Source organism: Staurois parvus, unplaced genomic scaffold (genome assembly GCF_062004578.1).
Source record: "Staurois parvus isolate SC_StPar_1 unplaced genomic scaffold, SC_StPar_1.0 ptg002801l, whole genome shotgun sequence".
Lineage (NCBI taxonomy): Eukaryota > Metazoa > Chordata > Amphibia > Anura > Ranidae > Staurois > Staurois parvus.
In genome coordinates this window covers 68722-82543 of record NW_028320597.1, presented here as the reverse complement: position 1 = coordinate 82543, position 13822 = coordinate 68722, and the positions used below count along the sequence as shown (strand labels likewise).

Here is a 13822-nt window from a genome sequence, read left to right as displayed (position 1 = left end):
TATTGTTAGCTGTAAACATCACGCACATAAAAAAATAAAAACGCTCTATTTCAAGAGAGCTAATTTTCCAAGGCTGAGAGCTGCGCTCCAAGACTTAGACTGGGAGGGAATATTGGCATTGATGAACACAACACAGAAATGGGAGTTCTTCAAAAAGACTGTATGTGACCACACTGCAAAATATATTCCCATGGGCAACAAATATAAAAGGCTAAAAATCAAACCTATGTGGCTTACGGCCAAAGTTAAAAAGGCTATAGGTAATAAGAAAAGAGCTTTTATTAAATATAAAAATGAAGGAACGCGATCATTGTTTACACATTACAAAGAATATAACAGAATATGCAAAAAGGAAATGCGCAAAAATTGAAAACTAAAGCCAGATTGCAAAAGATAGCAGGACCAACCCCAAAAATATTCTTCGAATCTATTAATAGTAAAAATGTTCGATCCGAGCATGTAGGCCCTTTACAGAATCATCTAGAGGGGGTGACTGGGGACAAAGAGAAGGCAAATTTATTTAATCCCTTCTTCAGCTCTGTGTATACAAAGGAACATGGGGGGGCTCTTGTCCATAATCGGCATGGTACTGACACAGCTCCAGATGATCCACATCGGCTCACAATTGATATGATCCAAAAATATTTAGACAGAATAAAAGTGAATAAAGCCCCTGGACCGGATGGCATACACCCACGGGGCCTTAAAGAATTGAGCTCTGTAATTTCACAGCCATTTTTTCTCATTTTTAGGGACTGGCATAGTACCACTGGATTGGTGTAAGACCAAGGTGGGACCAATATTTAAAAAGGGGTCAAAATCTTTACCAAGTGATTACAGACCTGTTAGTGTAACTTCTATAGTTGGGAAGATACTGGAGAGTTTAATAAAAGACACATAGATGAGTTCTTGCTGGAAAAAATTATTTTAAGCAACAGACAGCATGGATTCATGAAAGACAGTTGTCAAACCTAATTTCTTTTTATGAGGTTAGCAAAACCTAGGAGAGGGGTGGCGTTGGACGTGGTAAACTTGGACAGAGAGGTGACGGTGGACGTGGTATACTTGGACAGAGGGGTGGCGGTGGACGTGGTATACTTGGACAGAGGGGTGGCGGTGGACGTGGTATACTTGGACAGAGGGGTGGCGGTGGACGTGGTATACTTGGACAGAGGGGTGGGGGTGGACGTGGTATACTTGGACAGAGGGGTGGCGGTGGACGTGGTATACTTGGACAGAGGGGTGGCGGTGGACGTGGTATACTTGGACAGAGGGGTGGCGGTGGACGTGGTATACTTGGACAGAGGGGTGGCGGTGGACGTGGTATACTTGGACAGAGGGGTGGCGGTGGACGTGGTATACTTGGATTTTGCAAAAAGTTTTGACACAGTTCCCCACACACGGCTAATGTGTAAGGTAAAGTCTACAGGCTGGAAAAATCCGAATGTAAATGGACAGAAAACTGGCTAAAAGATGGTATTCAGAGAGTAGTGGTTAATGATTCATACTCTGAATGGTCTAGGGGTGTCAGTGGGGTACCCCAAGGTTCAGTGTTGGGACCCTTACTTTTTAGTATAATATAAACAATTTGGGGTGTGAGATTAAAAATCCCATTTCAGTCTTTGCAGATGACACCAAGCTGTGCAGTGGAATAACGTCCTTACAGGATATCTCCAACTTACAAGCTGACCAGTGAGGTTTAATGTTGATAATTGTAAGATTATGCAGTTGGGGGCTAAGAATATGCATCATACATACTAGGGGGGTACAATTGGGGGGAATCAATGGTGAAGGATCTGGGGGTTCTGGTAGATCACAAGCTTAATAATGGCAGCAATGCCAAGCTGCGGGTTCTAAAGCGAGCAAAATCCTCTCTTGTATTAAGAGGTATAGCCTCCAGAGAGAGAGAGAGAGATATCACCCCCCCCCCCCCCCCCCCCCCCCGGTAAAAATCATTAGCAAGACCTCATCTGGAATATGCAGTTCAGTTTTGGGCTCCAATTCACAAAAAACATTGGGGAACTGGAGAAAGTACAGAGAAGGGCAACCAAACTGATAAGAGGCATGGAGGAGATCAGCTATGAGGAAAGATCAGGGGAACAGAATTTATTCTCTTGAGAAGAGGAGATTAAGGGGAGATATGATCTCCATGTATAATACATAAGGGGGGATATGATCACCATGTATAATACATAAGGGGGGATATGATCACCATGTATAATACATAAGGGGGGATATGATCTCCATGTATAATACATAAGGGGGGGATATGATCTCCATGTATAATACACAAGGGGGATATGATCTCCATGTATAATACATAAGAGGGGATATGATCTCCATGTATAATACATAAGGGGGGGATATGATCTCCATGTATAATACATAAGGGGGGGTATGATCTCCATGTATAATACATAAGGGGGATATGATCTCCATGTATAATACATAAGGGGGGATATGATCTCCATGTATAGTACATAAGGGGGGATATGATCTCCATGTATAATACATAAGGGGGGATATGATCTCCATGTATAATACATAAGGGGGGATATGATCTCCATGTATAATACATAAGGGGGGATATGATCTCCATGTATAATACATAAGGGGGGATATGATCTCCATGTATAATACATAAGGGGGGGATATGATCTCCATGTATAATACATAAGGGGGGATATGATCTCCATGTATAATACATAAGGGGGGGATATGATCTCCATTTTGAAAGTTTTTCTTATAAAAGTTTGCATATAATATTTCTTCATAAATCTTGGCCAAAATTTATTCCGTTATCTTTTTAGTAAAAAAAAATAACCAAAAATTATAATCTTTCAAAAAAGTGTTTTTACTTTTTTTTTTGTACTATAATTTTTTTTTTCTTAACATACTGTCACCCTAGCGGTAACCATAGTGACACTGTACTACTTGTGTTGTGGGGGGTGATGATTTTTTTTTTTGTTTTTTACACTGATTGCTTTTACACTCAAAGGCTATAAAATCAATATTTTCTCCTTCTCTCTGGCTTCATTCTTGCAGCCATTGAGAAATACTGTGTGAGCTGTGATTGGCTGTTGTGAATAGCCCTGTACCATGTGATCTCTGTGATCATTCACAGATTTCACACATAGTAAGCAATGATGTCAGAAGTGACATCTTGCTTACTACTGTTTATGCGATCACTGATTAGCCAATCGGTGATCACATGATCGGGACCTCACACAGAGGTCCCGTACAGCGATCGGTGTTCCGCTGTGGGTGACACAGCGGGCACCGGATCGTGGTGCTGCGCGCTCCCAGGGAGCCCGCACAGCTTGAAAATGCAGGTGCCGTTTAGGAACGGCAACCCGCCCCTGGAGTGCCACTGTCCTGCCGTTTATAAACATCTGCCGTACGGGAAGTGGTTAAGAACTTTTCCAACAGAAAACAAATTTGCAAGCAGAGTTATAAAGCCATACACGGGTCGAATTCCGAACAAATTTTCTTTAGAAAATCGGAAATTTTGTACGTTTGGTAATCCGATGGCGCCACCATTGGATTTCAAAATTCAACCAACCAAGCCTTCAATTTCTCCTCATGTTGCTACAGAAAAGAATTTTCGTGGCCAAGAATTTTCTTTCTTTCCAGGTCACAGCTTTATATTTCTTTCACAATTCTCCCATCGTTGATTCGAAATTTGTTCGTTTTTAAAAAAAATTTCCAACGTGCCCGATCACTCAAATTCCATGGTCACACGAAAGTCAGCCGTTTCTGTGGCCCACTAATGGTGCGAAATTCAAGGAAAAATTCTTAGAAAAGATTCTTGAGAGTTTTCGTAATTCGACGCGTGTATAGCCGGCTTTATTTATGTCTTTTCTGCAATAAAACCTTACCCGCCCGCTCACAAATGTTATCGGTATGCTTGGATGGCGGGATAAATGAACCCCCCCCTGCAGTGAAAGTTGTCATCCTGGGCCAGCCATCCAGGATGCCGAACACAAGACTGGTCAAAGATGACGACTAGGGAGGTCGATGTCAGAGGCAAGGTAAGTATAGGCAATTTTGGTTCTTGTATATCTTCAGAACTTCTGCTGTGAACTTTGAGGATTAGTTGCTCCACAGTGCCTTCAACTACACAGATCATTATGGGGTTTGTCGTTCGGGGCTGCTCTTTGCAAAACCATTGCACAGAGCAAGTGAGTACAACAAAAGTATTAATAGAAGGTTTAGAATCCCTTTTACCCATTCGCCCCCAGAGCCGTTTTTGCACACGTTTAAAAAAATTATTTAAGGCCTGAAGAATACACAACCCTCCCAATCCCCAAATATTACATATTTTCTGAAAGCAGACACCCTGGAGAATAACATAGTGGTAGTTCCAATGTCACGCAATATTACTGCAAAGGTCTAGGAAATGCAAAATTTCAGTAAAAAAAAACCACACTAGAATGAATTTTAGGGCAAACAAAATAAATTACCCACATTTGTGATAAAATATTAGAGGGTGTTGTGCCGAGTATATACATACCCAACATGCCAAACCTAAATTTCTGTGCGTCTGTGAAATGGCTGCAAACTTCAGTACCTGATACTTTCTATCAGTGATGCTTCAAAAGCCCCCTATAGGTTGTTTAGTGCTATGGAGGTTTTCTTGTACTAGGGTTATTACACTCACACCAGCGTGCACGGGGATATGTAACATCGCAATATGATCTCCATGTATAATACATAAGGGGGGATGTGATCTCCATGTATAATACATAAGGGGGGATATGATCTCCATGTATAATACATAAGGGGGGATATGATCTCCATGTATAATACATAAGGGGGGATATGATCTCCATGTATAATACATAAGGGGGGATATGATCTCCATGTATAATACATAAGGGGGGATATGATCTCCATGTATAATACATAAGGGGGGATATGATCTCCATGTATAATACATAAGGGGGGATATGATCTCCATGTATAATACATAAGGGGGGATATGATCTCCATGTATAATACATAAGGGGGATATGATCTCCATGTATAATACATAAGGGGGGGATATGATCTTCATGTATAATACATAAGGGGGGGGGGGGATATGATCTCCATGTATAATACATAAGGGAGGATATGATCTCCATGTATAATACATAAGGCGGGATATGATCTCCATGTATAATACATAAGGGGGGATATGATCTCCATGTATAATACATAAGGGGGGATATGATCTCCATGTATAATACATAAGGGGGATATGATCTCCATGTATAATACATAAGGGGGGGATATGATCTCCATGTATAATACATAAGGGGGGGATATGATCTCCATGTATAATACATAAGGGGGGGATTTGATCTCCATGTATAATACATAAGGGGGGGATATGATCTCCATGTATAATACATAAGGGGGGAGGGATATGGTCTCCATGTAGAATATCCTCATCCTCCAACGCCTACCCCTCCATCTGTCACACCACTACCAGCCGTAACCTCCGCAACCTTAACCCCGCCCCCCTCCACTCTACAGCTGATCAACTCCACGACCGCATCCTCCCCCTGTCCTGCCCCGACCTGGCTATGACTGCCTACAACAACTCGCTGTCAACAGCTCTTGACTCACTAGCGCCTTTAACCACATGCAACATCAGACCTCGACCGCTCCAGCCCTGGCAGACTGATCACACCAAAACCCTCAAACGACACAGTCGTGCCCTGGAGCGACTATGGCGCAAAACCAAATCCCAACAAGCCTTCACCCGCTACAAATCTGCCTTCCACACCTACACCTCCTCCTTCCATGCAGCCAAACAAGCCTACTTCCTGACCCTCATCAAGGCCCTCTCCTCCAATCCTCGCCGACTCTTCTCCACCTTCAACTCTCTACTCTCGCCACCCCCACCTCCACCCAGCACCTCACTCGCCGCCCTTGAGATTGCCAATCACTTCAAAAACAATTTTGACACAATTCGCAAGGACATTGCCACAACTCACACTCCCTCTCAACCCGTCCCCTCTCACACAGCTACCCCTCATCCCCCCTCTCCCTCGACATAACCCGCAGGGACTTCGTCGCTGCTCAAACTCCCTCCAACCCCGTTCCCTCTCCCACAGCCCCACCACTGCTCTGACCTCCACTTCCACCCCACCCTACATTCCTTATACTGAAGCCCCCCCAACACTCCGCACCTTTGACCTTACTACCATCGAGGAAGTCTCCAAGATCCTCTCTGATGCCTGCCTCACCACCTGCCCCCTCGACCCTTTCCCCTCACAACTCCTACGACCTCCCTCCCCCTCCATCCTACGCTCCCTCACCCACATCTTCAATCTCTCCCTCTCCTCAGGCACTTTCCCCTCCCCTCTGAAACATGCACACATCACCCCCATACTTAAAAAGCCCTCCCTGGACCCCAATGACCCGAACAACCTCAGACCCATCTCCCTGCTCCCATTTACATCTAAACTCCTCGAGCGCCTAGTCTACACCCGCCTATGCTCTCACCTCAATGACAACCACCTCCTCGACCCCCTACAGTCCGGCTTCCGTCCCCTACACTCCACCGAAACTGCCTTACTTAAACTCTCCAACGACCTGCTAACCGCCAAAGCTAATGGCCACTATTCAGTGCTCCTACTCCTTGACCTCTCTGCGGCCTTTGACACAGTCGACCACCCCCTCCTCCTCAAAAAACTACACTCCCTCGTCCTCAGATTCTGCTCTCTCCTGGCTCTCATCCTACTTGTCACAACGCTCTTTCAGCGTTACCTATAATGCTACCACCTACCCCTCACTCCCCCTCTCTGTTGGGGTCCCTCAAGGCTCCGTCCTCGGGCCCCTTCTCTTCTCCATCTACACCTCCTCCCTTGGCCAACTCATACACTCTCACAGCTTCAACTATCGCCTCTATGCCGACGACACACAAATCTATCTCTCAACCCCCCCACCTCACCCCCTCGGTCTCCGCCCGAATCACACACCTACTGAGCGACATATCAGACTGGATGTCGCTCCACTTCCTTAAACTGAACCTCTCCAAAACCGAGTTTCTTGTCTTCCCCCCAGCCCAGACCCCACCCCCCATTGACTTCTCCATCACATCCAATAACGCCACCATCAAACCCGCCCCGCAGGTCAGAGTACTTGGTTTCATTCTGGACTCCAATCTATCCTTTCAGCCCCAAGTCCAATCTTTATCAAACTCGTGCAGACTCCACCTCCGCAACATCGCCAAAATACGCACGTTCCTAACCCCAGAAACCACTAAACAGCTCATCCACTCCCTCATCATATCACGACTCGACTACTGCAACACCCTCCTCACTGGCCTGCCTCGCCACAGGCTATCCCCGCTTCAGTCGATCCTGAATACGGCTGCCAGACTCATTCACCTTTCCAACCGCTCCATCTCCGCCACCCCCCTCTGCCAATCCCTCCACTGGCTTCCGATTGCGCAACGGATCAAATTCAAAATCCTAACACTGACGTACAAAGCTGTCCACCATACTGCCCCGAACTACATCACCGACCTAATATCCAAGTACCACCCAACACGCACACTCCGCTCCTCACAAGACCTCCTTCTCTCTAGTTCCCTGGTCTCCTCCTCCCATGCCCGCCTCCAGGACTTCTCCAGCGTGTCACCCATCCTCTGGAACTCCCTGCCCCAACCCATCAGATTATCACCTACTGTCCTCTCCTTTAGGCGCACCCTGAAAACCCACCTCTTCAGGGAAGCCTACCCCACCCCCTGCTAACTTGCCAACCTCCTCCACTCTTCCTACCACTCCATCCCCCACAGCTATCTCTTCCTTTGCCACCACCCCCTCCCTCCTAGATTGTAAACTCCAAGGAGCAGGGCCCTCGAACCCCTCATGTTTTGCATTGTATTGGTATTGTTCTGTCACATGTTCTGTCCCCCTTTGTAATGTACAGCGCTGAGCGAACTATTGGCGCTTTATAAATACTGTATAATAATACATAAGGGGGGGGGGTATGATCTCCATGTACAGTTGCAAGAAAAAGTATGTGAACCCCTTGGGATTACGTGGAGTTTTGCATGAATTGGGCATAAAATGTGCTCTGAACGTCATCTAAGTCACAACAATAGAAGAACACAGTCTGCTGAACATAATACTACACAAACATTAGATGTTGCCATGGTTTAATTGCACATAACATGTAAACATTCACAGTGCAGGGAGGAAAAAGCATATGAGGCCCTAGCTTAATGACTTCTCCCAGAGCTAATTGGAGCCAGGAGTGAGCCAACCTTGACTCCAATCAGTGTGATGATATTGGATGTGTTGCTGACAGCTGTCCTGCCCTTAAAAAACACACACCTGTTTTGGGTTTACTGGTTTCAAGAAGCACTGTCTGATGTGAACCATGCCTCGCAGAAAAGAGCTCTCAGAAGACCTACCATCAAGAATTGTTGACTTGCATGAAGCTGGAAAGGGTTACAAAAGTATCTCCAAAAGCCTTGATGTTCATGTGTCCACGGTAAGACAGACTGTCTACAAATGGAGAAAGTTTAGCACTGTTGCTACTCTCCCTAGGCGTGGTCGTCCTGTAAAAATGACTGCAAGAGCACAGCGCAGAATGCTGCATGAGGTAAAGAAGAATCCCAGAGTGTCAGCTAAAGACCTACAGAAATCTCTGGCACATGCTAACATTTTTGTTGACACATCTACAATAAGGAAAACATTAAACAAGAATGGAGTACATGGGAGGACACCACGGAGGAAGCCATTGCTGTCCAAAAAGAAGATTGCAGCACGTTTGAAGTTTGCAAAAAAGAGCACCTGGATGTTCCACAGCACTACTGGCAAAATATACTGTGGACAGATGACACCAAGATTGAGTTGTTTGGGAAGAACACTCAACACTGTGTTCTTCCCAAACAACTCATTTCTCATTTTAGTTTTGTTTCCTGGATAGCATTAGCAATTCAAGAAGTTACTTTACTTTCAATTGTCAAATTATTTTAATATAATTGTCAGATTAAAAGCTTTTAAGAGTAGTAACTGTTTTGGATGCAGAGAAAAGGTCACTGGAGTCCTGAAGAGTCCTGCACTGCCCCAGGAGACTCTGATATCGCCGTCCTGGTTTATAACAGAAGACTGGGGTGTTGCAATGCACAGGAGCAGGGCCATGGAGAAGGGGATACCACCAGTCGTCCTGTACGGGGCCCAGGCAGCTGGGTGAATCAGATGTGAGCAGGGAGGGTGGTGGGTGTGGCATTGGGACAATTCCTGGAACCGATCCCCTGTATTGTTCTCCCTGCAGCAGATGGAAGCTGGCTTCTTCTTTCCCTCCCGCTGACTTTTAGCTGCTGCAGAGAGAGCCATACAGGGGGCACTGGTTCCATTACTAGCCCCCCGCACCCAAAACCCTCCCTGTGCAGCATATGTTTCCCCCTGTGTGCCCACCCCCGCAGTGCTGCCGGTTTTCCTCCTCTCCTTCCCTTCAGCAGCTGCAAGCACACAATAGGATCCTTCAGGATGGAGAGTAGGGGCAGGGTCCAGTAAATGTCACATTTACCAGCCCTTCCTTTCCTGAATGAACACAATGTGTGATCGGTATTGATCACTCACTGTGTTCATTCGTAATTGAAGCCTAGTAAACTGTGTTTTGTTTTTTTTTGGGGGGGGGGGGGTTGCCTGTTTGGTTGTTTGGGGTTCCATGGTTTCTAACAGCAGCCCTGCACAAGAGACCACTATTGACCTAATGCAAAGTGAATGCATTTTACCATTTGTGTTGATTTACTAAAGGCAAATATTTATTTATTTCAGGTACTTATATAGCGCCATCAGTTTACGCAGCACTTTACATATATATATATTATACATTCACATCAGTCCCTAACCCTCAAGGGGTGTACAATCTAAGGGCCCTAATTCACATCCATACATACACATACTAGGGCCAATCTAGAAAGGAGCCAATTAACCTCCCAGCATGTCTTTGGAGTGTGGGAGGAAACCGGAGTACCCGGAGGAAACCCACGCAGGCACAGGGAGAACGTGCAAACTCCAGGCAGGTGGTGCCGTGGTTGGGATTTGAACCGCTGACCCGAGTACTGCCAGGCGGAAGTGCTAACCATTTAGCCAATGTGCTGCCCTGTTAACTCCGCAAGGGAACTTACATTTTGCAAAGGAGCTTTCCCCAGAGTTAGTCTGTGCTTTTTTTAATTTTTTTTTTCTCCCCTTGAATGTGATTGGGTATTCTTGGCAAAGCTAAGCTCAGGAGAAAGTTCTCCTGCAAAGTTTAACTTCCCCTTGCATAGTAAACAGACTGTTTGCCTTTTGGTAATTTAGCCCTGTTGTCACCAAGTATATAATTTCCTCTAATATTTAGTTTTAGGTTAAATATTTTGTTTTTCTCTTCAGTGTGTGAAAGTTGCAGTTAAAGACAAGCAGGTGAAGTACTTCATTCACTACAGCGGGTGGAATAAAAAGTAAGTTGCACTGAAATGCTAATTGTCTTGTAGCCTTGAGACATCTTTTACTTTCAGCTTTTTATTATTTTTTTTATATTTTTTTTGGACTTGTTTGGTTCTTGACCTTTTCAGTTGAACACTTGGTTCCCCACCAATCACTTTAGAGCAAGGGTGTCAAACTCCATTTCATCATGGGCCGCATCAGCATTATGATTGCCCTCAAAGGGCCGGTTGTATCTGTAAGACTAGATATCCAGAGCACCTTACCCCCCCTCCCATTACATCAGATGTCAAGAATTCCACACCCTCCCTAACATCACCATGCAACCCCTTTGGGGGCAGAGCTGGAAAGCAGAAAGTGCAGGGTCTGGAGGAGGAGCAGAGGAGGAGTGGAGTCAGTTTACAGAGTCTGCTGAATTCTGAGACCAGGGGAGGCAGAGATGAGGGGGTGCTGCAGCTGCACTGAGAGGTGCAGGATCTGGTAGAGGACTTCTGTTCGCCTGTGCTGCTTACTGCTGAGACAAGGTGAAGAGTTAGGGGCGGAGACAAGGGGGTAACCTGCAGGAGAGGTGCAAGGGCCACTTGAAATGGCCTGGAGGGCTGGATTTGGCCCGCGGGCCTTGTGTTTGACACCTGTGCTTCTCATTTTGTCCTGAACTACACTAGGCAGGTCTTCTTGATTTATAGCGTTAATCTGGTGATGGGACGGCCTGCTAATGTTTCCTGTTACTGGCTGTATTGCCCCGCCCTGTGTATATATCTTGTATCTATGTTCAAATAAAGCAGTCCACTTCCTGTTTTAAGACGAGTCTGGTGCTGTCTCGTCCTGTATGGTCAGCGGTGGTGTCCGTGGATCTGTGTTCGGACAGGGAAGCGGGAGTCTAACGGACATACCCTAGTGCAGTCGGGGTCGGTTCCATTACAATGTTTCCTTTAACTGGAAATTAACTATAAAGTGAACGTCCAGCCTATTCCCAACTGTGCTTAAACCTGCTGCCACCTCACCTAAATCCTACGTACCCTGTGGAAGGAAGATGAGTATACTTGCCTATTCTGAGGGTGCTCCAATCCGGTCACATGATCAGCTGTCGGCAGCAGCTTCAGTAGAGGGGAGGCAGCTGACAATGGAAACCTCATAGTAAGCCTATTGGATACGTCGGCACCGAAAATGGCGATCTCTCCTTTGTACTGAAGCAAAGGATAAGTTCACCTTTGGGAACATGTAACAGGTTCCAGCTACTAACCCCCCCTCCCCCCCTTCCCCGTGACAGCAGTACAGGGAGAAGAAGTTTCCCGTACTAGCTGTCATGTTTTGAAAACAATGGGCTCCACCCACACGACTGCGTCATTCATTCACAGAGTTCTCTGAATGAACTACAAGTCCCTACAACGTTTGGGGCCGTCACCCCGTACTAGCTGTCACTTTTTGAAAAAGGGCTCCACCCACACGGATGCGTCATTCATTCAGAGTTCTGTGAATGAACTACAAGTCCCTACAGGCTTTGGGGCTGTCGCCCCGTACTAGCTGTCACTTTTTGAAAACGTTCTCTATCCACATGGCTGCATCATTCATTCAGAGTTCTGTGAATGAATGAACTACAAGTCCCTACAGGCTTTGGGGCTGTCGCCCTGTACTAGCTGTCACTTTTTGAAAACGTTCTCCATCCACATGGCTGCGTCATTCATTCAGAGTTCTGTGAATGAATGAACTACAAGTTCCTGCAGCCTTTGGGGCTGTCACCCCGTACTAGCTGTCATTTTTTTAAAACAACGTGCTCCACCCACACGGTGGCATCATTCATTCACAGAGTTCTGTGAATGAATGAACTACAGGTCACTACTGCCTTTGGGGCTGTCACCCTGTAATATCTGTCACTTTTTGAAAACTGGCTCCACCCACACAGCTGTCTCATTCATTCAGAGTTTGTGAATGAGTGAACTATAGGGCCCCACAGCCTTTGGGGCTGTCAGCTTGTAGTTCTCATTGAACTACCATGGTGTCGTTGACCGCTGTGGTAGTTTTTTGATTCTTCCTGTCAGACTATCTGCCCATACGGGATGTATGATCATGCACATACACTGACCGCTTGCAGAAGTCCTGCATGGCATCTGCTGATTGGTGGTGCAAGGCTTTGCAGGCTAAAAAAAAAAAAAGAAGCTAAATGGACATTTTTTCACCTGCAAAAAAAAATTTGCATTTATTTTATTTATAGATTTATTTTAACGTGAACCTTTTTTTATTTTGAAGAAAAAATCGTGGCAAAATTATTTCCCATGCAGTGGTGCTGTGCCCGCACTGCATGGGTTAAATGTTTGTTTTTGTCTAGGCGCTCAAAGCAAAGATATATTTACGTAATCGGAGTGCAAGGCCAGTCCCCGCCACTCCGGTCTTGTGAATGGGCTGTTCCTGACGTCATCAAGCCCATAGACCTGCTCCAGACGTGAGGACGGCAGGAACAGCCCACCGCTGGACGTGGGGGAGCGCGGTTTTCCAAAGGACTGTGCAAGGTACAGCTTTTACATGAGCCCCTGGACTTAACGAGCACTTAATGTGGTTGTAAAGGCTCAAGGTTTTTTACCTTCATTCTATGCACAAAGGTAAATTCTTTTCAGCATTCCCCCCCAGCCCTCCCTAATAACCTAAGCCCCCCCCTAATATCCTAAGCCTCCTCCCGATCCAGCGATGTGCACTGGAGTCTCGGCTATCCTGGGACTCCCTCTCCTCATTGGCTGAGACAGCAACAGGCGCCATTGGCTCCCACTGCTGTCAATCACAGCCAGTGAGCCAATTAAAAGAAAGGGGCTTGGTCGAGCCGCAGCTTCATGTGTGCTGGACACACGAGCAATGGCTTGGGAATGCGTGTGCTTGGGGTGCCCCCAGAGCAAGCTGCTTGCTGTGGAGGCACCCGACAGAAGGGAAGGGCCAGGAGCACAAGCGGGGCACCCGAGAAGAGGAGGATCCAAGCTTCTCTGTGCAAAACACAGCGGGTAAGTATAACATTGTTGTTTTTTGATTTTTCATGGGAAAATAACATTTTTAACCCGAGTTTTGCTTTAAGATGGTTAGGAATAGACTAGACGTCCACTTTATTTTGTCTATTGAAATTAACTCAGTATCTTCTAGGGGGGGTCATTGAAGATCAGACTTGGAGAAAGGGAAATGTCATTGAGAAGTGGTAGCAAAAAAGAATATTTGCAGGAATTGGCTTGTTAGACAAAGTTACATGAATCCAACTTTGACCATTGGTAGCTATGGATATACTTATGCCCCTGGAAGCTGGAAATCACTGATGTAGACACCTCCACTACAGTGACCTCCACTACAGTGACCTCCACTACAGTGACCTCCACTACAGTGACCACTAGGTTCTGGGTCCCATGCTGAGAAAG

At 46.0% G+C, this 13822-nt stretch overlaps 1 protein-coding gene across 3 annotated transcripts in view; it reads left to right on the top strand.

Annotated features, from left to right (window-relative positions):
• The window catches only part of MORF4L1 (mortality factor 4 like 1), an 82520-nt gene that overhangs the window by 45491 nt on the left and 23207 nt on the right, over positions 1-13822 (top strand). For all 3 annotated transcript variants that reach the window (XM_089666723.1, XM_089666722.1, XM_089666724.1), the window contains exon 3: positions 10383-10450. In XM_089666723.1, coding sequence (XP_089522849.1) covers positions 10383-10450 — 68 coding nt within the window. The remainder of the gene's footprint in view (positions 1-10382; positions 10451-13822) is intronic.